Genomic DNA, 27444 nt, shown 5'->3' with positions numbered 1-27444 from the left:
TGCAATGCAAAGGCGAGCCTGAGCCACCACTGCTATGACTGTATCAGTAACCTCCATAATATAGCACCGGTAGGCAATAGATAATATACTTATTAATATGCCATCAAAGGCCATGCTGAAAAAAGGATTAAATGTTAACAGACTACATTTGGTCACGGTATGGAGATCATTCTTGCTTAAGGAGTAAATATTTACTGAGACATTAGAGGGAAATATTGATAAATAATTGCATGACATTATGTAAAGGATGAGCCATAAAAATTGATTCTATGTAAGCCAAAACCAACACAACACTTAGCTCAAAGCTCTGTTTTTCAATCACAAAAGGCCAGGTTAATTTAACACACATTTTATGAAGAAAGAAGAAGAACTCTCTCCTTCTGCTTTGCCTCTCACGCACATATGCTTACATCAGGGTACTCGTAAAGTTCAGCAGACGGATAAGAAACGTTCTGAATCTCTGTAACAGAGAACACACATTATACTGCCATAAAACCCTTTAGTTTTATGTACTATTGAGGGATTATGAGACTTGATAAGGGAACTGCAATTCTAGGCCAAAATACCTGAACTGGGAAATATTTACTAGCCATCTATTTTTCTAGTGAATTGTAGCCATAAACGTGACATAGTAAATAAACTCCAATTGTTCTTTGTCGAGAACACGTAGACACTACGTACTCCTTTCTGGAAGTAGCTCAAAAGACAGTCATTTCTTGTGCAAGCTTCAAACCAACAATATAAATATTTAGCTAAATAAATCCTTTCATCAAAAAAAAAATTAAAAAAAATAAATCACAATTGTAAATGTTTAAACATGGGTTTCTATAATAATAAGATCAATATTTATGTGTGATGGCTACATTAAATGCAATGTGTATCAATGCTGATGCGTCATAGTCAAGAGTTTTCCCCATGATCTCTTTGGATTCCTGTACCAATCATCACTTGTATCTCCAACAGGGTGTTCAGCATCCAACATTATGTTAACTGCAAACCTGTACACGAGGGACAATGTACAAGATCATACAAAGGGCCCCTGGAGATTGGCTTCTGTGCAGAGCTACATTTGACTGTTAAAACATATATAGATTACCTAAAGAGTTTTGTTTTTGGCGGAATAGGAGATAATGAGTTAAACATGCAGGGGGTGGATGAGTGCCAACTTGTTGAAGGGTCAAGTCAGAATATTCATGTGAGGTGAAACCAGGACAGCCAACTAATTGGCAGTGAATCTAAAGGCCCTGCATAAAAACACATTGGATGCTACCCTGGCATTGAATTGGTTAAACGTTGAGTCGTTCCCTTGGTTTCAGCGATTAAGGGATTTAACCATTGTAGCAGGGGGCTATAGAACCTTATTGTCTATGGGCAGTAGCACGTCAAAAAACCTTTTATAGTCTTAGACTAGGAAAGAGGGCAAGCGGATGCCAGTGAATGTACTATAACCCCCATCTCTCCAGGAGTAATGGGAGCAGTAGTCCAAGAGCACCAAAGAAAGTGCAAGGATTAGTTTGAGAAGACAAATGCTGCATTTTATGTCAGTAGTGGCATACAATCTTAATGTGACACGCACATGGGAAAGATATTAGATTCTAGTTATTTGCAGACACTATAAGCATGACACAGGCCAAGTCTCCTGTGCAGCGTCCTGCAGGCCAGTGCAGAGTGGTGTTTACCGTAATCACTTGCATGATAAAACAAGCGTCAGCTGGAATACACGTAATACCCTAAACAGTATCCAAAAAGACAAAAACGTATAAAGCTATCTTTGATGCTCTTGAGGCTTATTTTATACCAAATAAAACAAGTCGGTACGGGAGCTTTACATACAGCAGTAAAAGTTGCAGCATTTTCACAGCAGGATGTGTCCCAATGAGGGCGCTGTGCCAACAGTAACTACAGTTAATTCTTCCAGTGCCAGTCCAGCAAAATCCAACACATTTTTATCTATTTTTTGGAAAAACAAAAAAACAAACTTGACACAAACATTACTTCTGTGATATATTCCCTTTCGTAGATCCTACAATATTGTCTAAAATAATTTAGTCAAGAGAAGTTAAATTATTTAAGGACACTTCTTTAGAAGAGAGTGTGGTGGGCAGTGTTAAATAAAAGCAAAAATTACAAACAAAAAAACAACCATGTGTCATAAAATAAAAAAAATATTCTAAATTACATTGCTGGTTATGGTTTGCAGTAAATAACTTTTTTTTTTTCCTTTTTGTTTTATCAGTCTGGTGGAGCAATTTGTGCTGACATTGCTTGACATAAAAGGCAGCAGATGTACCATAGTATGGAATTTAAAGCAACAGTATAGAGTGAGGATGCACTCCTTGGAAATCAGGAGACAAAATAACTAGCAAAATGGCTCTTTATCAGGAAACTGATTTTAAATCAAGAACGAGGAGTCATAAATACCAGCATCAGATTGATGGGTAGGACAGATTAAACCTCTAATTGTACCACTTTACTAGTTCCAATGCCATTCATATAGTGGATGATTCATATGCTAATCAGCTCACAGAGACTACATTTACCATCATCACTCCATCAGAAGAGAAAAGTTTAACAAAAGTACACCCAATCAGCCCTTTAAAACATGTGTACACAATCCCTTCATAAACCAATGAATGCAGTGGCATGTATGACCAACTGACATATTTTATTTGATTTACACCACATCAATATTCTAATAAATATTATTACACACACACACACTATAAAAAGTGTAGTTTTTCTAATACCCAATATATGCTTATGTTAGTAATGAAGTTACCTGCAAAAGCAGTGTAGAATTACGGCTGCCACCGATAAGATGTAACCCCTGTTTGAAACCAAATATGCATTTTAGACCACAAAAACAATCAGATATTTCAGATACGTTGTATGTTCCATTAGAAGGTAAAAAAATACACCGTAGGCATTCTATTTAATATTGTGACAGTTTTGCTCCCTAAGAATGGGGCTTGATTGAATGGTTTAGTAGTTGACAGTTCTTCAAAAAGACTCCTGTTTCAGATCACCATGAAATACAAGCTTTTTTTTTTTTGCAGCTTTCAGCAAAGTACACACAGAGCAACCAGCTCACCATGTGTTCTCAATCTACATGATCAGCCCTGCTACTCTGTGCACCATTGTCTCACTGGAGTTATAATTGCAACACTTTTCTTCCTGATCTACTGTCATTTAACCCTTTAAGTATTGGCATAATCCACTGCAGCTAGTCAATGATAGCTTTGCCAAAGTAATATTTTACACTTTCAATAACAACAACAACAAACTTTAAACACAAGCAGTAACAATTAGATGACTAGCACCAGAGCTCTTTGGGTAAACCACAAATTATTTATATCTGAGTATCTAATTATATAATTTTACTATAATTAAACTAACTTAGAATAAATAACTAAGTATTACTATTACTTAGTCTGAAAGGGTTAATAACATGGAAAATAATTAACAGCAAGGAGGAGGAGATAGAGATATTTGCCATCCTAATCACCTGTCAGGGCTGGGAGTTTGCAGCAGTAAAGTAGCAAAGGTCACTCACAACAGAGAGAGCTGATCGCGCACAGCAAGCAGGGGGTGGGGAGACTACACATGGGGTGGATTCACCAAACAGTGTACTGAAAGCCACATTTGCAAAACGAAGGATATGAAACCAGTAGATAAGGGACAATTCCTAACACGACCATGTAAGAAAAACTTGCTTATATTGTCCCAAACTGAGAAAAATAAATAAAAATATTGTTACCATTTTATCACAAACTCACAATGTAAAATATCCCACTGTGGGCACAAAATGTCCTGCAACATGCTTTATTAACCCTTTCCCTTGCATACATAGAGACTGTACAAAACAGTAAAGTAAAAGGCAAAGTCTAGCAGAACAATCTGTAGAATCCTGAAATTCGCTTTTATGCCAACACAGATAGAATAAGAACAATATTTGAAGATTCAGGTGTTATTAGATCAAAACTAAAATGAACAGGGTAAATATAAACCACAGTGCAGATAAGGTACAGTCGAACAATGAAATATAATGTTTTGAAACATAAGTAAAACCCACCCCCTTTAGTGATAGCCTTCCCTCAGGTTAGATTGCAAGCTCTTGTGAACAGCACAGTTTGTTTCGGTCACAGGCGGACTGTGTAATGGTAATAAAGCAAGTCAGCACTTACCATACTGTAGGGTGAGCCTGGGGATGACTTCTTCGTTGGCTTGGAGAAGAAACAAGGTGCTAAGTGTCTGTCCCATGACAAAGAACCAACTCCAGCTCCCCATGGCTGAGATTGGCAGGCTTCTTTTCAATAATCCAGATGGGTTGTTTTCCTCTCTGTATGAGCTGATTTTTGGTTGTTTACCCCTTTCGTAGAGCCAAGGCACGGGCTGTTAATCCAAATCAGGACAGGTTTCTTCCTCCTAGTTAGCGATGTGATCCACTTGGTAAAAGTTCACTGAGTGTGTGTAGCAAGGCTGTCCCTCTCTCTATGGGCTGTAACCTTGACTCCGCCTCCTCCACCCTGTGCTGTCACACAAAAGAAAGGCTCTTTAAAAAAACAACTCACACTGATTGGCTAACAGCAAGAGGTAAGGGTCTCCCTGCTCCCACTAGAGAGTGAGACACAATGCAAAATATCAAATGTTCAGCTCAGCTAACAGGGAATGGGGGGAAGATCTTCTAGAATTATGTTTGCAGAATGCTTTTAGAGTGGAGCAATCACCATGGAAACTAATGGAATGTTACTAATGGCGAGTGTTCCCTTTTTAGAGCTTTACTTTGGGTAATTTTAAATTAGTCCCTGTATATCTGCAATATATATTTTTAATTGGGGACAAAATGCTTTTATAAAAAACAAAAAAAAACAACACATTATACAGAAACTGTGATGCAGAGCAGAACATACACATCTATCATGCAGAACAACATCCATCTTAAGTTTCCTGGTGCAAGATATGCCAGTATATTAAATGAAGGGTTGGCACTGAGACCCTTTAAGATCAAGACCAATGTCAGAGTAGGCAGCTGTCTACAGGCACTTATCTGCTAAGGACACCTAATTTAACACGTTTTCTTTTTTTTTTTTTGTAGTTTCAGAAAATTCTTCATTTAGGTAATTCCCTTATTTGTTTATTAATTTTAATTTGTGAAAGTGAGAGATATTCTTCTTGACACTTTGACTCTTGTGTATCCTCAAAATCACAGAACAAGTAACTGTGAACTAGACTTTTTTTTTGCTGGTGAGGGGGTAAGGGCACCTGAAAATTCTGCAACTAGTTAAACAGCATAAACTGTGTACACGCCGTAGAAGTTAAAGGAACAATATAGAGTTAGGAATACAAACATCTATGTATAGTTTTAAGTTTTACTTGCCTTTTCAGCCCTCGCCACGCCGATTCCAAGTATGGGTCACGATTAAATCCTCAATAAAAATATTTAAACCGATTGGGATATTTAGAAATATGTGCATGCCTTTTATTTGTAACAGAAAAAAATACTTTGATTTTATTTTATTAAAGGTGCACTTCAAACTCTTAAAGCTGAAGTGATTTAGGGGTTAACAGAGTGTCTGCTGTTCCACACTTTTACATTTCCTAATTTTAAGAGAAATCGTAACTTTCATAAAAGTGCCAAGATGCTGGCAATCAGACAGCTGGGAGGTCGCTCTTCCCCATCACAAAGCAATTGACGAGGATTCTGTTTTAACTCAGTGCTTTTAATTTTAGTTTTGGACTTACATTACAAATTTACTTGAACTCCACATATCGAACTACATTAGTAAATAAATATGTCACTAAATATGTCACTAGCTGCAGATTGATACCTATTAAATCTGTATGTCGTATATGTCCCACACATTCAGGGCCAGATTAGGAGTTCATTGGGCCTGGTGCTGACAATTAAAACAGGTATACCTCCAAAGCAACATGTATCTGGTGGAGGTGGTGCTGGAGGGAAACTCACAGGATATAGCTATCAGAAAACACATACCCTTTGCTAATCCATCTTTCAAGTAAACCCATACCCCCTAACAGCAGTGTCTGGTGAAGCAGGATTTCGGTGAGCAGGGTAGAAGGGTGGGCCACTGATGTGAATCACGTAACCAGAACCACCCAAAGGGACAAACATACCCAAAAAGCATGCACGAAGAATTAGATGGTCAGCCTGGCGTGAATGCACTTCAGGCTGCCTACCAATCATGCAGGATGGCCAACCAAAGGCATACTGTGCAGATAGCACCCTGAGCTTGGCATAAATGCGTCTAATGATGTGCTAGCACTCACTTGCCCTCTCCTTACCTTCTTACTAGCAGGCAGAAGCTCCTGTTATACAGGAGACAGATAAAAGGTGGATGTAGTAAGTGTAGAAGTAAGGGAACATGTCACGGAGTTAGAGAGACTGAATCAGCAAGAGAATGTGCATAGCTAGTTAGTTACCTTAACTAATTTCATTGTCCGCCAGTACACACCAGTTTTGTTCCCCTACATCCATCTTAAGTTTCCATACTTAAGCAAGAGCATGTGAAGAGTAGTAAGAATTTTTTTTTTTTTTTTTTAAATCAATGGGCTATTCCACAGGCATGGGCCTGGAGCTGCAGCTCAACTGACTGCAATAGACAAATTTCATTTGCAAAGATTTAATCATGTATACATGATTGCAGGGTATAGGTGCCCATCCTGGCATTCATATACACAAGTGCCGACATGAAGGGGTTAAGGTAAACGGTTTTGTTTCAGCTTTCAATTCATTACACTTTGCTCTTAAGTGAATAGACCCCTCTGTAGCATTACCTAACTAGCTATGTCCAATTTATATCTTGCCTCTTACAAATGTAAAGCCTAACACAAACCAAGGTTTATCATTTCTTTCTGTTATGAATTTATTATTCTAAAATACAAAATTACATGAAAGTAGGCATTATGTCAGAAAAGTATGTACTTCTTGTCAGCAATAGACTTGGTTTTCCACCAATAGCCTAATCAGTAGTCAATGGAAGATGAAATTATATACTGACCTGAAGTCTTCTTCTCTGCTAGTGAATGGGTCCAAGCACTGTACTCTAGAGCAGTGGTGTATCCTTGTTTTGTGTTGCCCTAGGCAGGACAAAACTCAATGCACAATGCACTCATAGGCCAAGTTGTAATTTTATAATCTACTCTACCAGTCAAGAGTTAGAATAAACTTCTTGGAAAACAAACTTTAGGTTTTTAACTGTTCAACATCGCATAACTTTATTGAAATATTTGATGCTGTGTATACATGCTACAGTGTACTAAACAATGCATAAATAGTGTCAAAGAGAGGATTGGGAATGATAGGATAAGGACAGAAGGTGAAGGAGAGTTCACTCTAAAAACCTGACCTGCCCTGTCTCTGGATCACAATCATATATAGATTTACAAAAAATCAATGTTCTTGCAAAACCACAACGGTGTGTTTGAAGATTGTTTAAGAAAGCAATTTTGCCCAAGAGAAGCACATCCAGCGAGAGGACACCACAAAGCAAGAGTACTAATGCATTTGGCAGGTCGGTAGTGGTACACAGGGCCACCAGATCCACTCTTCCAGGACACAAATCACTTCTACGTGCTCACAATCGAGGTTCACAGTGTTGCAAAGGTCATAATTGCAACCTGTCAGATGGCCAGGGAGAGACGGCGCCCCCCACCTTCAAAACCGCTATTCAATATATTGCTTTATTTGGCAATATTGTAATATGGTCCATAGTGGGAATTCTGACACCCTCAGCCTAAGCCATTGGACCCCAGGGAAAGTCACCCTCCTACACCAAAAAGGTAGGAAACAGGAGGGTGACATTTTACGTGTGTGTGTGTGTGTATTGTATGTATGTATGTATCTCTGTGTGTATGTGTCTCTGTATGTCTGTGTGTTTATATGTATGTGTCTGTGTGTGTGTTTGTATGTACCGTATGTATGTATGTGCCTGTATGTGTGTGTTTGTGTATGTGTGTGTTTGTGTCTACATGTGTATGTCTATGTATGTGTCTGGATGTATGGGTCTCTGTGTGTGTGTGTGTTTGTATGTATGTGTCTGTATTTATGTGTGTTTGTATGTATGTGTGTGTTTGTGACTGTCTGTGTCTACCTGTATGTGTGTGTCTATGTGTGTGTCTGCATGTGTATCTGTTTGTCTGCATTTGTGGGGGGGCGTGGACATGTTGGGGGCGGGGACATATGGAATGGGGGGTAGATGTATGGGGAGGGCATGTGGGGGGGGGGTATGTGGGGGTGGGCGCCTAGGGCAATTTTCGCACCGGGGCCCTGTGGTTTCTAGTTACACCTCTGAGCTCACCACTACTTCACAGTACCCCAATATCGCTGGGTCCTACACTAATTCCAAATGTAATTAAATAGTGCTAGTGCTAAATAAGCTAAAGTGCATTTAAATAATCTGTTGTAACAGCATTGCAAACAAATAATGCACAATTAATGTGACAAAAACACAACACAAAATTTGCAGTGTCAGAACGTAACAATTATAGTGATAGCGCTTTTATTTATATACTCAACGCATATCATATATCTGCCCTATAACAACTGAAAATCATATTTAAAGTGACATTACTATATAACACCTGCTTTTAGAGGCATTTGTGGCAGCTTCCCTTTCAAGAAGCCAAAGGTGGTATGAGGTGTTTTTGATTGATCTAGATTCAAGATTTCCTGATTTCAGTATATGGCGATGCAGGCCAGGCAAAGAACTATGCACTTTTGTGTTCCTGTACATTTTAGACATATATCTAGGTGGAATTAGTAAAAGATTGCTGTAAAGTTAAAAAGTTGAAATGCACATTTTTTTTTAGTATTATTTATGCTTTTTTCTTGACAAATGTTTGGCTATCAGCTTTCATAGAGCAGCGATCAAATCTCAGCTTCACAAAGAAAGGATTCTTTTATTTTTCACAGCTTTATTGTTAAAGAAAGCACAGGAGTCTAGACTAACTGACATTTGTGCAATAAAATGATAGAAGTTTCTGTATGTTCTGAATTCCAGATTTAAGCACATAAAATATTCACTATTCTAAGCCTTATAAAAAGAGGGGGGGGGGGGGGGAGAAAAAAAACACCAACTGTGTAAGAAAATACTTGCACCTGTTAACGCAGCAAGATTACTGTAATGTACTATTGAAAGAATTAGAGACCATGCATGCTATTCATTCAACGACTCCTTGTCAAATAAATCAAATTTCCCATAAAAAATAATTGTGTAAGCCTGCAAATAAAAGTTACAGTAATTTCAAAAACAGCATTAAAAGCATTGGTATTTATCTCACACCCATTCCACCCCAATCCCCCCACCAACACACTTACATTTCTATTAACTGTAGGCAGCACATGTCTTAAAAATGACTGTACATTTAAATGAACTTGTTTAACTAAAATAAATAAAAGAAGAATATTAATAAATAGGTAATACCATGCATACTTGGATGATATTGTATTTTTTTGGAGGGGAGACTCATTTAAAGGGACACTATAGTCACCAGAACCTCTACAGCTTAATGTAGTAGTTCTGTGGAATATAGACTGTCACTGCAGGTAGAGCAAGTCTATTGGTCATCAAATTTTCATTTCATCAGAACACATTTGGACAAAACAATGTATAGTTTTGTCCAAAAAGAATTTCATCTATTCATTCATTTTCAGATAAAATTTGGCCTTTTTTTTTTTTATTCATACTAATGAAATTCTGATCCATGCTGTGGGCTGGATCTTACAGCTGTTTAAGCAGATAACTCCCTAAATTGGTATCCTTTTGATGCCCAGTCGCTAATCCAATCCTGACACATGTCCCCCATACCCACATGGTGGGGAAACTATTAAAATAAGTAACTGTGTGGGGACACAGCTTCACAATAAAATAGACAAGTAAGTGTCAAAATGTACCTGACAGAGCACTCTGATTGCTTGGCTTATCCAATAGCTGCCCAGTTGCTATTATTTTATTAATGTTATTATTAACAACCTACTTACAGCATGGTGGGTAGGGACAGAAGGGAGGATTTAACCTCCCTTATACTAATAAGGGGATTATATTAACTGCGTAGGTGAAAGATGAAGCAGGACATGGAGGGATTTACATGAGGTAGCCGCAAGCCGGTAACATCCTCCTTGTAATTATGACGAATGGAAGAACGAATTGCATGGATGAAATTTCGTCCAGCAAGCAATTCGCTCTTCGTTTCATTAGTTGTAACTCGTATTCATCCATTCATCTTTTGAAAAAATTGTTGAAAATTCGTATGAAAACATTAGGAATACATGTTTGTATTCGTAATGCTTTAGTGTTCCTTTACAATGACACTATTGGCACTCAGACCATTTCATCTCATTGTGGTCAAGTGGTCTGGGTGCAGTGCCCTTGTGCCCTTAATCCTGCAATGGTAATTATTGCAGTTTCTGAGACACTGCAATAATTACCTGTCAGGGTTAACTCCTTCTGTCTGGGGGACAGCCACTAGAGGCGGTTCTTGGTGTTTCACTGAGTTTTTCAAAGAGCTCGCTGTGCATGCATAATAGGTCTCCCCGTCGCTGGAGAGGAGGATGACGATTCAACGCCAAGAGACCTCATCGCTGGAGTAAAGGAATGTGAATGAAAGGGATTTTAACCCTTTCATGACAGGGACACACCGGAGAGGCAGAGGGAAACTATATTTTCCTTTAACGTGAAAAAGAATATAATGCTTTTTATCGTACTTCCAAATATACAATATTGTAAATTTTAGGTCAAAATAGCTGAACTGGAAACATTTTTCAACTTTCAACTCCACAATTGCTGATATACTGAATAATCCAAGAATCCTTAGACCCAAAACCAACATTAAATGTATGGTGTGTATGAGTGTATCACAGCAATTAAATTCACAGTGCTTTTTAAACTGCAGTAAATGCGTTTATAAATGAGTTTGCATAAATAAAACTACATTGTTTTCACTGAAAATGATTTGCGAAATTAATAATAATAAAAATCTGCATCATTACATATACTTGCTCTGTGAACTAGGCCCATGCAGAGAGTGCTGGTGCCGTATTGTGGGGGCCAGCCAATCAGGCTGTCAGTTCGCCTGGGGTGCTTGATGCCATGCTGACACATCCCTTCAGTGGGCAGACCAGTAAAGCGAGTCACGTGACTGGCAATTCTTCAATCAGGACCCAGCCACCAGATCTCATAATATTAATACTCTAATTGTATTATTATGAAAAAAATAATAATAATTTAAGCACCACAATGACCTCTGCACGTTGAATCAATTATGGTTATGAGCTAACAAGCACTGACTTTCTATTCACTCATTTTAGTGGTTATGGTGCAAATACATATCGGACATAATCCTCCAGTCATATACATGCATCTTGCGTCAGACTGTGTTTAAAAACCATCAGTCTCTCTGGTCTTTCTGTTTCTGTGCAGGGAGTGGTTTGAGAGCAGTGGTAATATAGTATTAACCTGCAATGTAAAACTTTGCAGGCTTAACTCTCTAGTGGCTGTTGTTAAAGAGGATCCTTTACATGACTAGAAAGTACTGTTCTCCCCCCCCCCCCCCCCGGTGCTACATCCCATTCCTATCCGAGCAAGATAGGCTGTGACCCAAGAGTCTAGCCACCTGGTCACTAATATACCCCATGAAAGACCAAGAAGAAACTCGGAGGTGCAAAGTTGGATGTATGGAATTATACACCGAATGAGAACTTAGCCGCAGCCGACCAAAGTTATAACCAAGTAGCGATCGAACCCCATATGGACAATCAAGGCACTCTTTTGACCGGGGGTAGCTGAAGGTGTGAGTTATCTAGGGATACCTTTGTTAATAGGAACTCTATGTTCTGGGGGGTTCTAAGGGTTATGCTCTAGGCTCCCTAGCTGGAAATGGTGGGAGAATATCAGCCAGGGCCGGACTGGCCCATCGGGATACCGGGAAATTTCCCAGTGGGCCGTGGCACTTGGGGCCGCACAGTGCAGCAGTCCCTACTCCCCTACCCAGTACACACACTCACATTGGGGGTCTGAGGAGCAAAGGTCACCCCTTACCTTCTTGAAGACACTTTCCTTTATCCACTTGCGAGCAGCAAGTGCTGGAAATTGAACTGTGTCAGTATGGATCAATATGTGTGTCTGTGTCAGTATGCATTAATTGTGTGTCGGTATAGATCAATATGCGTGTCTGTGTCAGTATGCATTAATTGTGTGTCGGTATGGATCAATATGTGTGTGTGTGTGTGTGTCAGTATGGATCAATGTGTGTGTCGGTATGGATCAATGTGTGTGTATCTGTATGTGTGTCAGTATGGATCAATGTGTGTGCGTGTGTCAGTATGGATCAATGTGTGTGTGTGTGTGTGTGTGTGTCAGTATGGATCAGTGTGTGTGTGTGTGTGTGTGTGTGTGTGTGTCAGTATGGATCAGTGTGTGTGTCAGTATGGCTCAATTTGTGTGTATGTCAGGGAGTATGTGTGCATTAGTGATTGTGTACCAGTGTTTGTATGGGATGCAGCATTAGTTTGTTTGTGTTCCAGTGTCTGTTGATGAGTATATGCCAGTATATGCATGTGTGGGCATCAGTGTGTCCATGTGTCTGTCTATATCTGTTTTTTTATTTAAAATAACAGATTGAATGAAAAAAATATATATATACTTAGTTTTGCTTTATCTATGTGATTTGTGGGAGTATTATGCATCTATATATTTGCACAAATGTATATTAATATATGTGCATTATATCAATATATATATAGGGCTAAACAAATATATATAGAGCTCAACAAATCCCAGGCGCCTGGGATTTGTCAGCCTGTTCAGCACCCGCAGTGACTGGCTGCCTGAGAGGGCAGCACAAAACCAGGATACACCACTGAAGGTAATGATTCTACCAGAACAAATTCAATAAGCTGTAGTGGTTCTGGTGACTATAGTGTCCCTTTAAGAATTTTATTTTTGGTGTTGATTTCTCTGGCTCCTAGCTTTTCTAGCTGACTGCTAGATTCCAGACACAAAGGTAATCTTATAAATTATCTTTATAATATATGATCAAACATCAGTATGATACACACATGTTAATAGACATATGTATACATAATACACATTTGTAAATTACACACACGTATATAAATGCAACAAGGGTTTTACATTTGTCAAAGGGTTATTCACTAAATTTCTAATTTTAGGAAGTGAAACTCTAAATTGCATAATTTAAACCAAAATAGCGGATCTGAAAAATCCAAACTTAGCCATACTGACAGCTTGACTATTGTAGCCTACTTTCTGGAATTCACAAAAATGATTTGTTTAGTGGATAATCCTGCCCTTCTCTCAGTCTTTCATTCCCTGGTATCAAACTACTGTATATCCAACACAGAGTGCACTCATAGGATTGAGGACTAAACAAAATAAAATTAATTTAAATCAGACAATGTAGCATGAAACGTGGGATAAATAACTTTCAATCTTTGGGGTTTTTCCACCTGTATATCTGTCACAGTTGGCACAATTAATGTTAGGGTTGATGCAAAAAAATTCCAGGCCTGCTTTTTATTCCTAGTGCGGCCCTGCTATCAGCCCCAGACCCGGAGGCGTTATTATTCTTTTGCCCTGTTATTAACCCCCTGGAGAGTGATTACACATTCTGACCAGTAGAAATATGGTGCCTGATTTTCAATAAATTTTATTTTTTTACCCTTTATTAAAAACCAACTGGTGTATGGGAAGGTTGCTGTCATCACTCTGGGTGTTTGAGCTGAACAAGGAAGGGACACTAGCAGAAATACTATGCTCGAGTACTGGAGCTTAGCTAAAGCTGTCTTCCTCACAACCACAGGCGCTTCCACAAGAACAGCCAATTAAAACTTATCTGACCAATGCAGCTCATAGGAATTTTAGATTGTAAGCTTATGGGCAGGGTCATCTACCCGTTGTATCAGTCTGTTCTTATTGTGATTATCTTTTTCCCAATTGTACAGCGCTGCAGAAAATGTTGGCATTTTATATATGACAATAATAAATAAATAAAATAGTAAAGCACTGAATTCACTACTTTCCTATGAGAAACATTTGGATGGGTGCCACACTCGGCGCACATGAGCATCAGTCTCTAATGCTCCTCTACGAGGAGAATTTTATTGGTCATCGCAGGAAGATCCAGATGACATGTTGGGAGTAGTTGCGTGTGGCAGAGCAGAGAGAATATTAGTGCTGCTATGAAGATAATTTAAACTTTTTAAAAAAAGGTTTTTACAGCAATTGGTGGAGGGGGGCTTGTATGCCTGATGCTATAGTGTTCCTTTAAAGGGACTCTCCAGTGCCAGGAAAACAAACAGTTTTCCTGGCACTGCAGGTCCCCTCTCCCTCCCACCCCCCATCCCAAGTTGCTGAAGGGGTTAAAACCCCTTCAGGGACTTACCTGTATCCAGCAACGATGCCCCTCAGCGATGGCTCACCGTTTGCTCACGCTCCTCCCCCGCCGACGTCATCCAGGGGGAGACCTAATGCGCATTAGACCTCCCCATAGGAAAGCATTGAATAATGCTTTCAATGCTTTCCTATGGGGATTTCAGCAACGCTGGAGGTCCTCACACAGCGCAAGGACCTATGAACACGGAAGTGTCCTCTAGTGGCTGTCTGGTAGGCAGCCACTAGAGGAGAACTTAACCCTTCAAGGTAAATATTGCAGTTTATGAAAACTGCAATAATTACACTTGCAGGGTTAAGGGTAGTGGGAGTTGGCACCCAGACCACTCCAATGGGCAGAAGTGGTCTGGGTGCCTGGAGTGTCCCTTTAAGGAAAACTGTATGACTCAAGTAGAAGAGCTCTTGCCTTTGTTGCAATTATTAAGTTTAATTTACTTTTAGTGAGACAGTGTTAACAACACTTGCTTTTATAGTGGAACTCAACATTGCTACAATAGACTTTTTAGTGGGGTTTTTAGTATTTTTTACTGCTATTTTTCGATCTTTATCTGATATAGCCCCTTTGGTGGTTACCATATTAACATTACTTTGTATAATTATGGAATAAAGACTTCTTAGTAGAATGAACATTAAAGGGACACTTTTAACACCATAACCACTACAACTCATGGTAGTGGTTATGATGCCACCAGGAGTTCCCTGGTATGGCCCAACAGTAAACTGAATTTATTTAAGAGTGGCGTGACACTAACCTGTCTCTGTGTGGCGCCTGCTGTCTGAACTGGTATGGTAAAGCTGACATTTTGTCATTGTCCTACCAAGCTAGGATATTATAGTGTGCCTGAGAGATATCAGCTAACTCTCTCAGCCAATGAATAATGTACCAGCTTGGTTTGAGTTGGTATGCTAATTCAGAAGTATAAAGTTATGCTTTGCCACACCAGCTCAGACCAGAAACAGAGGTCTGCATGCAGTAATGCGTATATGGTGCTTAGGGTATGCATTTTAGGTAGAAGGACATTACATAGATAAATATATCCTCTGTGCCAAAATATCTTTTTAACCCAGGCATTCACTAATACTGACAACTGTCTTGTTTACTTTATAGTAACCTGTTTGTGGTTTGTGTAGAGAGACTGGGATCCATGTCTTGGTTTCTAGCTTATAATAAAATCAGTTTCATATCCAATGACTAATAGCTGTTTTGTTTCCATGTCACATGGAATGAGGGCATGTTGCTCCCAGAAAAAAAAATACATCTTGGCATCCTATGAAATCCAGAGTGAGTTGTCACATACAGGTGACCTATATGTAATATGAAAATCATCTTAGCTAGTGTAGTAATAATGATTCATGCTAATATCTAAGTGTATCTGTCATGGACAATTAACCTGGTATGCCTTTAAAACTAATGATATTGTAGCTAGACCAAATGGCTAGCAAATGCATTAGTTAAACTGCTTTTTTTTTTTTTTTTTTTTTTTTTACTTTATAGAGCTAGGCACTAAAAATATTGAGGTTTCAGAGAATGCAGAGACATCTGTATGCTTTCAAATCAACAGCATTAAATAATACCAACTGTGTGACAGCCATCTTGGAGGAGGCAGCACAAACTTTAACAAAGTCAAATTTATTAATCTATGACTTTTTTCATTATTTTGTTAGTACAGTTTATATAATGTTTAATTTATACCACAAAGACACCTTTTGTGGAGGACATATCCATTTTAAGGGAACACGATGGCGTTTGGAATACACACTTGTATTCCTAACGTTACATTGTTCCCCTCATGTTTTGGGTGTCTGGTCTCCTCCTGTGAGGCTCTGCAAAATGGCAAAGTTTTCCGCTGCAGAGTTAAAAAGACACATGGACACTGCATCCAGACCACTTCACTGCGTTCAAGAACAGTTTAACCCCTTAAGATAGGAAAGCTCACCAGGGCCTCCTGGCATCATGGTGACCGGAGTGTTCTTTTGATGTTTGCTAAGAGCAAGAACACTTTGTTAGAAGTTCCTTATACAATGGTAAACATTCAAAATGAAAAATATCTCTAGAACTCAGCGTCAAAGGTGATACTAAAATTCTACAAAGTCACCTTTATTTTAGGTCAAGAAATTACATGAAACAAAATTAAATATTTTGCATTGCATTCTATAAACTACAGGGACTTAATCATAGATTAAGATACATTTTTTAGAATGAATTATTATGGATTCATATGCTTCTATACTTTTTTAACATAATAAAAATGGCTTTGCAGCCTTTTAATATTACTTTTGATGCTTGGTGCCACAGATGTTTTTCATTGATCATTGCAGAAGTTGAAGGTTTGGACTGCTACTACACACAGGTGCAACTACATTATGCATTGGTGAGTGCATTTTTTGGAGTGTCTGCTCCCTTGTTGAACCTGCCGTATGGTCGTTGGAGACCAATTTCTTTCAGCTTTTTCTATATTTAGAAGTTCCTTATGTCCAAAAACCTGGTGGGATTCAATTACACCATCATAACAGATGATGTGCCGAAAATATGATATATATATATATTTTGTACACTGATCTGAAACATACGTTTCTCTTTACAGGCATAGACAAAGTAGGAGCAGAGGCAAGTAAATGTATTGGCTATAGATATTGTTATGTATAGATATGGCTGATGAAGGCTTCAAGATGTGTCATCAGATATCCTGCAAGCTCCATCAGTATTATTTGCACAGAATAAACACACAAATTTCATTGCCAGTTACTGACTAAACACCTTACAGGATATCATACATAGTGGATGTACGATGTATGGCAACCTGGTCAGCCTCAGATACCATAGTCCACCACGTAATATCTCAGTGGGCCACTCCAGGCCTGGAGAAAATTGAGAGCACAGATCACCAACCCTATGCACAAACACATGTAGTGTCAGGCTAGCAAAGGCTGCGGATAATTCACACCTTCTGACTGACTCCTGTTGAATTGGGAAACAAATATCCTAATACACTTTTTAATTTTCAGAAGAGTTTGAGGCTGCTGCCCACAACTCTTTTGCAGGTTGACCTCCCATGCTAATGGCAAGTCAAGCAGTGTGTAATGACATTGATGTTACAAGGTTTTGGAGTCCAGTAGCCAGATCAGCAATGTTTTCTTCCAGAGGTAGCAACTTGTTACCCAGGTGGTTGAGCCCCTGAGCCTTGAGTGGCCGTCTGGTCTTAAGCAGAGATGACAGACTGGAACAGAAAGATGATAATCGTAGTGAGGCAAGCCGAGGTCATTGGGAAGGAGAAGCAGCAAAGTCAAAACGGTCCAAATTCAGCAACAGGTAGGAGAAACAGGAACAAGCTTGATTAGAGAGTACAGCAACCACAATAATCTGGCAGAGGTACAGAGACAGGAAGTGGCTTATATAGGCCAAGAACCAGATACCTGACCAGACACAGCTGAAGAGAGTTGTCACTGATATCATTGCTTGTAGAGTCACATTTGCAAAAGGTAGGCTGGTGTACTGGTAAGGAAGAGGTTTGGCAGCATGTAAACCAGGGTTTGAAACCCAGCAGAGTCAGTTCCTCACTCAGTGTGTGTGTGTCTGACAGTGTAACAATGTGCACGTGTGTTAGACATTGTGTATGTCAATGGCTGACAGTAGTATCCTTTTGTGTATGTTTCTGCCAGTGTGTATCTGGATGCACGTGTAAACAGGAGTGCATCTGGAATGCATATCTGTGTATGTGTCTAAGAGTGTGTGTCTGAGGGTGCCAAGCCAATGGGTTTGTAAGAATACCAAGATTTGTGATGGCAGTCCCGCTTGTGTGCCATGTAAGCATACTAACTAATTTTACAAGTAATTTGAAGAAAGCATGTTTGTGAAAAGGAATAAAGCTCATTAGGTTACAGTAGAATAAATTAGAATATGTAGCAACATGTTGCATTTTCGGAATAGCGCTCTATCAAAATGAAGTGGTGGGAAAATAAAATGATATGGTCCCCTCGATGTTGATATCTTTTTATTATTATGTACTAATTTTTGTTGATATCTAATTTAAATAAAACTACAGAGAAGAAGGTGGGAGAAGTGCAAATATTTATGCAGAAAATGTGCTAGAATAACAGAACTAGTACACCTGACACATCTAGGTATATTTGAAATATGATGTGTATAGTGTGAGTGAGTTATCAATGTCATACAGTTCTAAGTAATCAGAAAAGGGAAGAAAAATAAACAAAAGAGTAAAAAAAAGAAAAGAAATTGAAATTTGAATATTAAATTTGAGAAATTTGAGAAACACTCCACATACATAAAGCACTTTACCTTGCTGACATGGCATCTGTCATATTTGTGACAGTTTATAAAAGCACTGATTTTGATAGAAATTTTATAATCAGGGCAGAAACATTTCACTTAGACAGCCAGGGAGGTTTTCTTCCACTTCTGTGAGCTCCACGTAGCTCACAAAAGCATCAGGGTAGCTGTACTAGTGTTACGATAACTTACCTTTCCCCGCCGGACCCGCGCAGCGCGGCGTCCACTTCATATACTTCCGAGAGGCGGCCCAGTCTTTCTGACGCCGGCTGCTAGTAACACGCCCACTTTCAGCAAAATAGTGCTGCCAAAATTCAAACGTGGCCACGCTCCCTGACCTTTTGGGGGCGTGGTTTTAAAGCAAAATATCCCACACTATAAAAAAGCAGCCATGGCATTTGTTAGGCGCCCTAGTGCGGTTCTTGTCTGAGTCCTCTAGCGCTCTTTATATTCTGATTGACTTTTTGGTATCTGACTCTTGGCTTCCCCTCTGACTATTCTGTTCTCTGGTTTCCCATTATTTTGGCTTAGATTATCATGTGCCTGTCTTCTGTATTCCCTTGACCTCTGGCTATTCCTTTTGACTACTCTCAGACGCAAGTCCGGCCACTCTAAGGTCCGGTAAACGTCTTCATCTGGGTTTCATTCTGTGTCAAGGGGTCACTGTCGTGACAACTAGGGTGCACCTGTCTTACCACATCTCAATAAACTGTATTACAACTCATTGACAAGCATAGGAAACCCAGCAATCACCCGTGTCTGTGCTCATGTCTCCAACACAGAGGCTTATCAACGAGTTGGTAAAAAAACAAAAAAATAATTCAATGAAGTGTTCCTTTAAAAAAAGAATATGATCGGGGGGCGGGGCCTGACAGCCGAGATAGCCGGACGCGTTTCATATCGGCTCCTGCCTAATCAAGCTAAATATAGGCTATTACTGACCGATACTACAGAGATCAAAGCCCTAAATGAACAGCAAACGGGCACCGTGAGAGGGAGCACCGCGAGCGCACTCCAACATAAGGGCTCCACCGAGCACAAGCGACGCCTGACAGCGTGACCTACCAAGCCTGATGGCCCGGTGAGTGGGGGATGCGGCCGGTCTCCCACCGCTGGACCCACAATGAACGCACAGCCCTGCACTCCCACACCTGGACCGGCGGGGGTTATCCCGGTCCCCGCAGGAGGAACTACCCTCCATGCACAAGCAGAGTCTTACAGCGACCTGAATGCACAGGCACCGCGTGGCAATCCCAAGATGGCTGCCGAGCTGCGGGTGACACTGCCTCCTGACGCTTCTGAGAGACAGTGCTGGCAGGCACGCTTCAATGCCCGTTTTGAGAGGATATGCCAAGAATTCTGGGCTCGCATCCAGAGCCGAACCCGGGTCCCGGTACTACCAGCACCACAGGTGGTACGGGCAACGGAGCTAGACCACCAACCCGGCAGGGGTGTTAGGGCACAATAGCCCCGGCAGGGGATGGAGAAGCCACGTAGCAACGACAAGCGGCGGAGCTTGCCTCACAGCATCGCAAACCCAAAGGACGGCAAAAGATGTAAGCCGCGAAAACCTCCTGCTGGTAAGATGCACAAGGGGAAGAAAGCCCACCTCAAGCTTGCCCACACACGACCCATCTTGTCTCACACCCGCTACTACCCTTCTAAGATGGGGGCCCAGAGGGAGATTACCTAGATGCCCTTACCACACCCTCGGAGGGAGCAACACAGACCTCAAGACCGTGCTCATGGAGCAACGAGCGAACAAAGCAACAAGAACTGTGCACGGGCGCAGGTTGGGGCATGGAGCCGGCTCTGGAAGAACTACCCGACGCCATCAGTGCAAGTTCCACCTAGAGGAATCGGCTGATCCCTTAGCAGACGGGCGGCATGCCCTTCCCAGCAACCACAAAGGACGCTGTGCAGTTATGCAGGGACATTGGTCAGGAACTCACATCACCGAGACTTTGGCACCATTCCTCTCTACCATGCACACGCATGTACCTACCCCGAAGCGTGTTATACTAATCCAGCTAAACTTCATAGTCTTACATGCAGGTTATTCTAATTCCATTGTATTACTCTGACATGCAATTAGCATATAACTGTTTTCACCATAATATGCCTGCCTAGCATAACTGTTTTAAGCGGGAAAGGTCTGCCTGGCATATAACTGTTTTCAACACGACATGTTCACCCAGCATATAGTTATATAGCCAGCAGCATTTGTATGCATGTAGCCAGTGTGCTTTTATTTTTGTAATCCTATGTTTTTATAATTTCTTATTGCACCCACTAGGCATGTGTTCAACTAGTCTGTTAATCTAATCTCACACTGACACATATGCTTGCCTAATAATCTACCTGTTTATTATTTTCCTTTTTCAACATTCAACAGTCATGTCTCACCAGCTTGCTTGGAACCTCATTTTCACATACCCACTCACATGTCTACAGGGAGTGCAGAATTATTAGGCAAATGAGTATTTTGACCACATCATCCTCTTTATGCATGTTGTCTTACTCCAAGCTGTATAGGCTTGAAAGCCTACTACCAATTAAGCATATTAGGTGATGTGCATCTCTGTAATGAGAAGGCACCCTATATCAGGTGTGCATAATTATTAGGCAACTTCCTTTCCTTTGGCAAAATGGGTCAAAAGAAGGACTTGACAGGCTCAGAAAAGTCAAAAATAGTGAGATATCTTGCAGAGGGATGCAGCACTCTTAAAATTGCAAAGCTTCTGAAGCGTGATCATCGAACAATCAAGCGTTTCATTCAAAATAGTCAACAGGGTCGCAAGAAGCGTGTGGAGAAACCAAGGCGCAAAATAACTGCCCATGAACTGAGAAAAGTCAAGCGTGCAGCTGCCAAGATGCCACTTGCCACCAGTTTGGCCATATTTCAGAGCTGCAACATCACTGGAGTGCCCAAAAGCACAAGGTGTGCAATACTCAGAGACATGGCCAAGGTAAGAAAGGCTGAAAGACGGTCCACTGAACAAGACACGCAAGCTGAAACGTCAAGACTGGGCCAAGAAATATCTCAAGACTGATTTTTCTAAGGTTTTATGGACTGATGAAATGAGAGTGAGTCTTGATGGGCCCGTGGCTGGATTGGTAAAAGGCAGAGAGCTCCAGTCCGACTCAGACGCCAGCAAGGTGGAGGTGGAGTACTGGTTTGGGCTGGTATCATCAAAGATGAGCTTGTGGGGCCTTTTCGGGTTGAGGATGGAGTCAAGCTCAACTCCCAGTCCTACTGCCAGTTTCTGGAAGACACCTTCTTCAAGCAGTGGTACAGGAAGAAGTCTGCATCCTTCAAGAAAAACATGATTTTCATGCAGGACAATGCTCCATCACACGCGTCCAAGTACTCCACAGCGTGGCTGGCAAGAAAGGGTATAAAAGAAGAAAATCTAATGACATGGCCTCCTTGTTCACCTGATCTGAACCCCATTGAGAACCTGTGGTCCATCATCAAATGTGAGATTTACAAGGAGGGAAAACAGTACACCTCTCTGAACAGTGTCTGGGAGGCTGTGGTTGCTGCTGCACACCATGTTGATGGTGAACAGATCAAAACACTGACAGAATCCATGGATGGCAGGCTTTTGAGTGTCCTTGCAAAGAAAGGTGGCTATATTGGTCACTGATTTGTTTTTGTTATGTTTTTGAATGTCAGAAATGTATATTTGTGAATGTTGAGATGTTATATTGGTTTCACTGGTAAAAATAAATAATTGAAATGGGTATATATTTGTTTTTGTTAAGTTGCCTAATAATTATGCACAGTAATAGTCACCTGCACACACAGATATCCCCCTAAAATAGCTATAACTAAAAACAAACTAAAAACTACTTCCAAAAATATTCAGCTTTGATATTAATGAGTTTTTTGGGTTCATTGAGAACATGGTTGTTGTTCAATAATAAAATTAATCCTCAAAAATACAACTTGCCTAATAATTCTGCACTCCCTGTATGTAACACTCTGTTTGACTACCCTGTGACCTAGCTACTTAACCTAAAAAATGTGTGCACTGACCTTCTACGCCTTATACTTGTTCATGTATGTATTTTACCAATCTTGTACCTGCTGTTGGGGCATGGCAAGAGCGTGTGTTAACTATTTTGCACCACAAAAATAAAGAATTAAAAAAAAAAAAAAAAAAAAAGAATATGATCAGAAAAAAAATGATTTAGGAGTGAAAACAGAGGAGATTAAAGAAAGAATCAAGGTGGAATTTCTGAAATTGGCAATTAATTCCGTAGTAGCCCATCAAGATGCTTGGAGGATTCTTAAAATAGTGATGAAGAATGGTCTGCTGTCTGGTATATGATGACTGTTGGGATAAGAGTTGCTAGCTCTACCACATTTTAGACTGTACTGCTTCTTTGGATTGTAAGCTCATTTGGGTAGGGTCCTCTTCACCTACTGTTCCCTTATGTCATACATGTTTTGGTAGAATTAAATGTTTGTATTGTTTGATTATTGTACAGCATTGTGGAATATGTTGGCACTATATAAATAATTGTCATGTGTTTTTCATGGATACATAATATTACTTTGTTTTGGGGGTCTGTGCAACCCTAGTTTCTAGGTCGCTGTAGTGGATAATGGTGCCTGAAGTGCCCTGGCACCATTCCAGTGCAATATGCCAAACTGTTTTAGAATGTTCTGACAAGTTACCTGTATACTGCCAGATCCCCGAGGCTGCACACCCTGCTTCTGGGAATAGAGGAACATTCCTTTAACCCCTTAAGGACACATGACATGTGTGACATGTCATGCTTCCCTTTTATTCCAGAAGTTTGGTCCTTAAGGGGTTAATCAAGTAGAGACCCAAAACAAAATGCCTTGCCTAATTTAATAATTTCCCTTCTGGAGCATTGGAATTCTACATACTACAGTGGCAGTACTTTTATATACTTCCCATGAGCTTCCCAAGATGTGAAACATACCTAGTAAAACATGGTAGAACCAGCAACCTTAGAGCAATATTAGGGCAATGAGGGTCTCAGTGTTGTGAAAGGACTGAAGTTTATGTCATTTAACACACTGCATTGTACTCTCCATAATAATTCATTATATTGAATTACATTGAAACTATTTTCATGTTCGAGAGCACAGGCTTTTGAGAATTTGTCAAATTCAGTCCCAATTCTGTTGCTCCTCAAGTGACCAGCAGCCAAATAAGCCAGGTATTGCTCCAATCTAGACTCAAAAAAAAAAAAAAAATCTCAAAGATAATATGGATTTGGATTACATTAAAAGCCAAGTGCTAAAGTGTTTCTAATGAAACCAATAAAAATATTTTTTTTGTTTTACTAGCTATAGAGCATAACAACATTTAATTAGCCAAATTCTTACTTTGCCTGGTCATTTTGTAAATATTGTGCAATAATTAATGGAATTAAGATTGCATAGGAAATTTGCAATTGAACTTGGCCCTACTTAGTTCCAACACACCTGGATCTAGTCATGCCCTGTTTAGTGATCCTTGAACAAACACGTCTGTTTCACGGCTACTTTGATCTGACTGCATTGGGGGAGATGACTATCCTGCTTATTCATCAACAGAGGAGCACATTTCTGTCTTTTCCTTATTTTGAAATAAAATCACACATGAGGTTTGTTATCTACTATTGTTGAAAAAGCAGCATTATTATGGCTTACCATATTATACACACAAAAATACATTATTAGCCATCATGTATAATGCAGTGTTTTTCATAATATTTCATAAAGAAATCTAAGGAGAAGTTTGTAATCAAGTAGAGGGGGTCTCAAAGTACATAGTAATCAAGTTATAGTGGCAGCAATTATTCAATATTCACACACTTAACCTCTGGGTACAGTCAATTAATTCTTAACCAAGGCACTGGAGAAGCAGTGGAGAGTTTTTTAAGAGTACCTTATTTATATCTACCGATACCTAACCACTAATATTAACCCTAAGTAGGAGGGTGCAGTGCTGTGCCCACAAACACTCATGGACAGTTATCTAATCCTAAACCTGATCAGTGGAAATGCTGTGGATAGCCTCCCTGTTGAAACAATAAAATGGAATCTGTATACATCCACAACATTAAAACCACTAACAGGTGAAGTGAATAACATGGATTATATTAGTACATTATATTAGCTGCCTGGGCTATATCAGGCAGCAAGTGAACAGTCAGTTATTGAATTTCATGTGTTGGAAGCAGAAAAAATAGGCAAGCAAAAAGATCTGAGTGACTTTGATAAAGGCCAAATAGTGATAACAAGACACCTGAGTCAGAGCATCTTAAAAATGGCAAGTTTTGTGGGGTGTTCCTGGTATGCATTGTTTAGTACCTACCAAAAGTGGTGTAAGAAAGGACAACCGGTGAACAGGCATCCGGGTCATGGCGCCCAAGGCTCATTGATGCACGTGGGGAGCAAAGGCTAGCCTGTCTGGTCCAATCACACAGAATGCTACTGTAGCTCAAATTGCTATAAAACAGAATGTTGGCCATGATAGAAAGGTTTTCGGAATCCACAGTGCTTCGTAGTTTGCTGTGCGTAGCTACAAACTGGTCAGAGTGCTCATGATGACCCCTACGCACCACTAAAAGTGACTTCAATGGGGATATGAGAGTCAGAACTGGACCATGGAGCAATTAAAGAAGGTTGTCTGGTCTGATGAATCACCTTTTCTTTAAGATCAGGTGGATGGCCACGTGCATGCGCGTTGTTTACCTGGGGAAGAAGACAGCAGGATACACTACGGGAAGAAGGCAGGCTGGCAGAAGCAGTGTTAAACTCTGGACAATGTTCTGCTGGGAAACGTTTGGTACTATATGCAAGTGTGATGATAGAAAGCCCTCCAAGACATTTTTGGTGCTTGTGCCGCAGGATCAGGTTCCTGTTCCAGAGAAACCAAAATAATATCAGAGATCAAAATAATTCTCAGCACTCAGCAATGGTGTCTCATGGTGGCTTATTGGGACATGAAGCATGAAAAAACTTTTCGATACAAAGATGTCTTTCTCAAACCATATTTTAAAGTACATCAAACAAAGTGTTATATAGGTGATAACCAATCAAATCACATGTTCACATCACATATCAATCACAAGTGAACACCAATTTAAGTGATACAAACAGTTAACCATTTAGCATTACAAACAGGATTAACATATAGAATACAGTGTATGAAAATATATAACAATATTTTGGTTTCCTCCAGAAAAACACAACAGGGTTCCATTTTTTCTATAAAGCAAATTGGCTTTATATAAATTGTTACTATGTAAATGTTTTCAATCACAACACTTTACACAGAGGACAGATAAGAGTAACTGTCACATTAAATAAATATAGTGAAGATATATCATGATTCGTGACCATTATGTGCACAAATAAATTGTAACATGTTGTTATATTTGTAAATTAAATTGCACAAATTGTTGTAACATATTTTTTATTGCACAATGAATTGTTATATACTCTCATACATTGCATTCAATATGTTAATCCTGTCTGTAATACTAAAGGGTATGTTTTTGTATCACTTAAACTGGTATTCACTAATTGTGATTAATATGTGATGTGAACATGTGATTTCATTGGTTGTTATAACCTATATAACACTTTGTATGATACACTTAAAATTATGGCTTGAGAAAGACACACTTTTGTGCCAACACGTTGCTTTTTTTCCATGTTTGGTGGCATAATAAATCAGCATGAGACACCATTGAATGTTGTGGAATTTTTCTGGTCACACATCTTGGGTCCTGGTGTTCATGTGGATGTTACTTTCATGTCAATGATGTTCCCAAATGGCAGCGTCCTCTTTCAGCAGGATAATGCACCCTGCCACACTGCAAAAATTATTCAGGAATGGTTTGAAGAACATAACAAAGAGTTCAGTGTGTTGCCGTGGCCTCCAAATTGACCTAGCTCTCAATCCGATTGACCATCTGTAGAATGTTCTGGAACAACAAATCTCATCTATGGAGGCCCCACCTTGCAACCTTGCAACTCGCGGAACGTAAAGAAGCTACTGCTAATGTCTTGGTGCCAGATACTACAGGACACGTTCAGAGTTCTTGGCACACCAGAGCTGTTTTTGCAACACAAGATGGACGTATACAATATTAGGCAGGTGGTCTTAATGTTGTGGAAGATCAGTGTATAATGTGAGATTACAAACATAAAACACAAAATTAAATAAAGTATGGAACCTGTATACAAATAACTGTAAGCTGCTAAAACCTTGTAAGATAAGCAAACACACTTCCTATCACTATAAAACCACACAACGACAATTACAAATATTTATATAGAGCTAACATATGCTGCAGCACTAGGTAAACAAGACAAACATTTATTTCTACCAAAACATGTGTGAAAAATGGCAACTGTAGGTGAAGAGGGCCCTGCCACAAAGAGCTTACGATCTAAGACTACAAGTAAAAACATAAGCAGGGTGCATTAACATGAAACTGGCCTCTTGACCAGTACTTAAGCTGCTACAAATGTATCAATTTCGTGACAAAAAGGGGAAATAGTGGCAACATGAGACAACATTAGCTAAAAATGTTACTAAAAGATTGAGCAGTAAAACTAAACATCCCTCATTCAATGGATGGATAGCTAAATGAAAAGAAAAAAAAACATTAACATAAGAAGAGGATGATGTACACAGTCCAACTTACAGTATCTGTGTTACTAAAAGTATCAGTTTTGAAACAAAAGGA

General features: G+C 39.7%; 1 protein-coding gene across 1 annotated transcript in view; it reads right to left on the bottom strand.

Annotated features, from left to right (window-relative positions):
* Positions 1-27444, bottom strand: part of SEMA4B (semaphorin 4B) — a 287527-nt gene that overhangs the window by 48261 nt on the left and 211822 nt on the right. Inside the window, exon 3 of the mRNA XM_063448921.1 lies at positions 4185-4531. Coding sequence (XP_063304991.1) covers positions 4185-4287 — 103 coding nt within the window. The 5' untranslated portion in view covers positions 4288-4531. The remainder of the gene's footprint in view (positions 1-4184; positions 4532-27444) is intronic.

The sequence above is a fragment of the Pelobates fuscus genome, chromosome 3 (genome assembly GCF_036172605.1).
Source record: "Pelobates fuscus isolate aPelFus1 chromosome 3, aPelFus1.pri, whole genome shotgun sequence".
Lineage (NCBI taxonomy): Eukaryota > Metazoa > Chordata > Amphibia > Anura > Pelobatidae > Pelobates > Pelobates fuscus.
The sequence above is the reverse complement of the archived record's forward strand: the minus strand, read 5'-3'. Positions and strand labels throughout refer to the sequence as shown.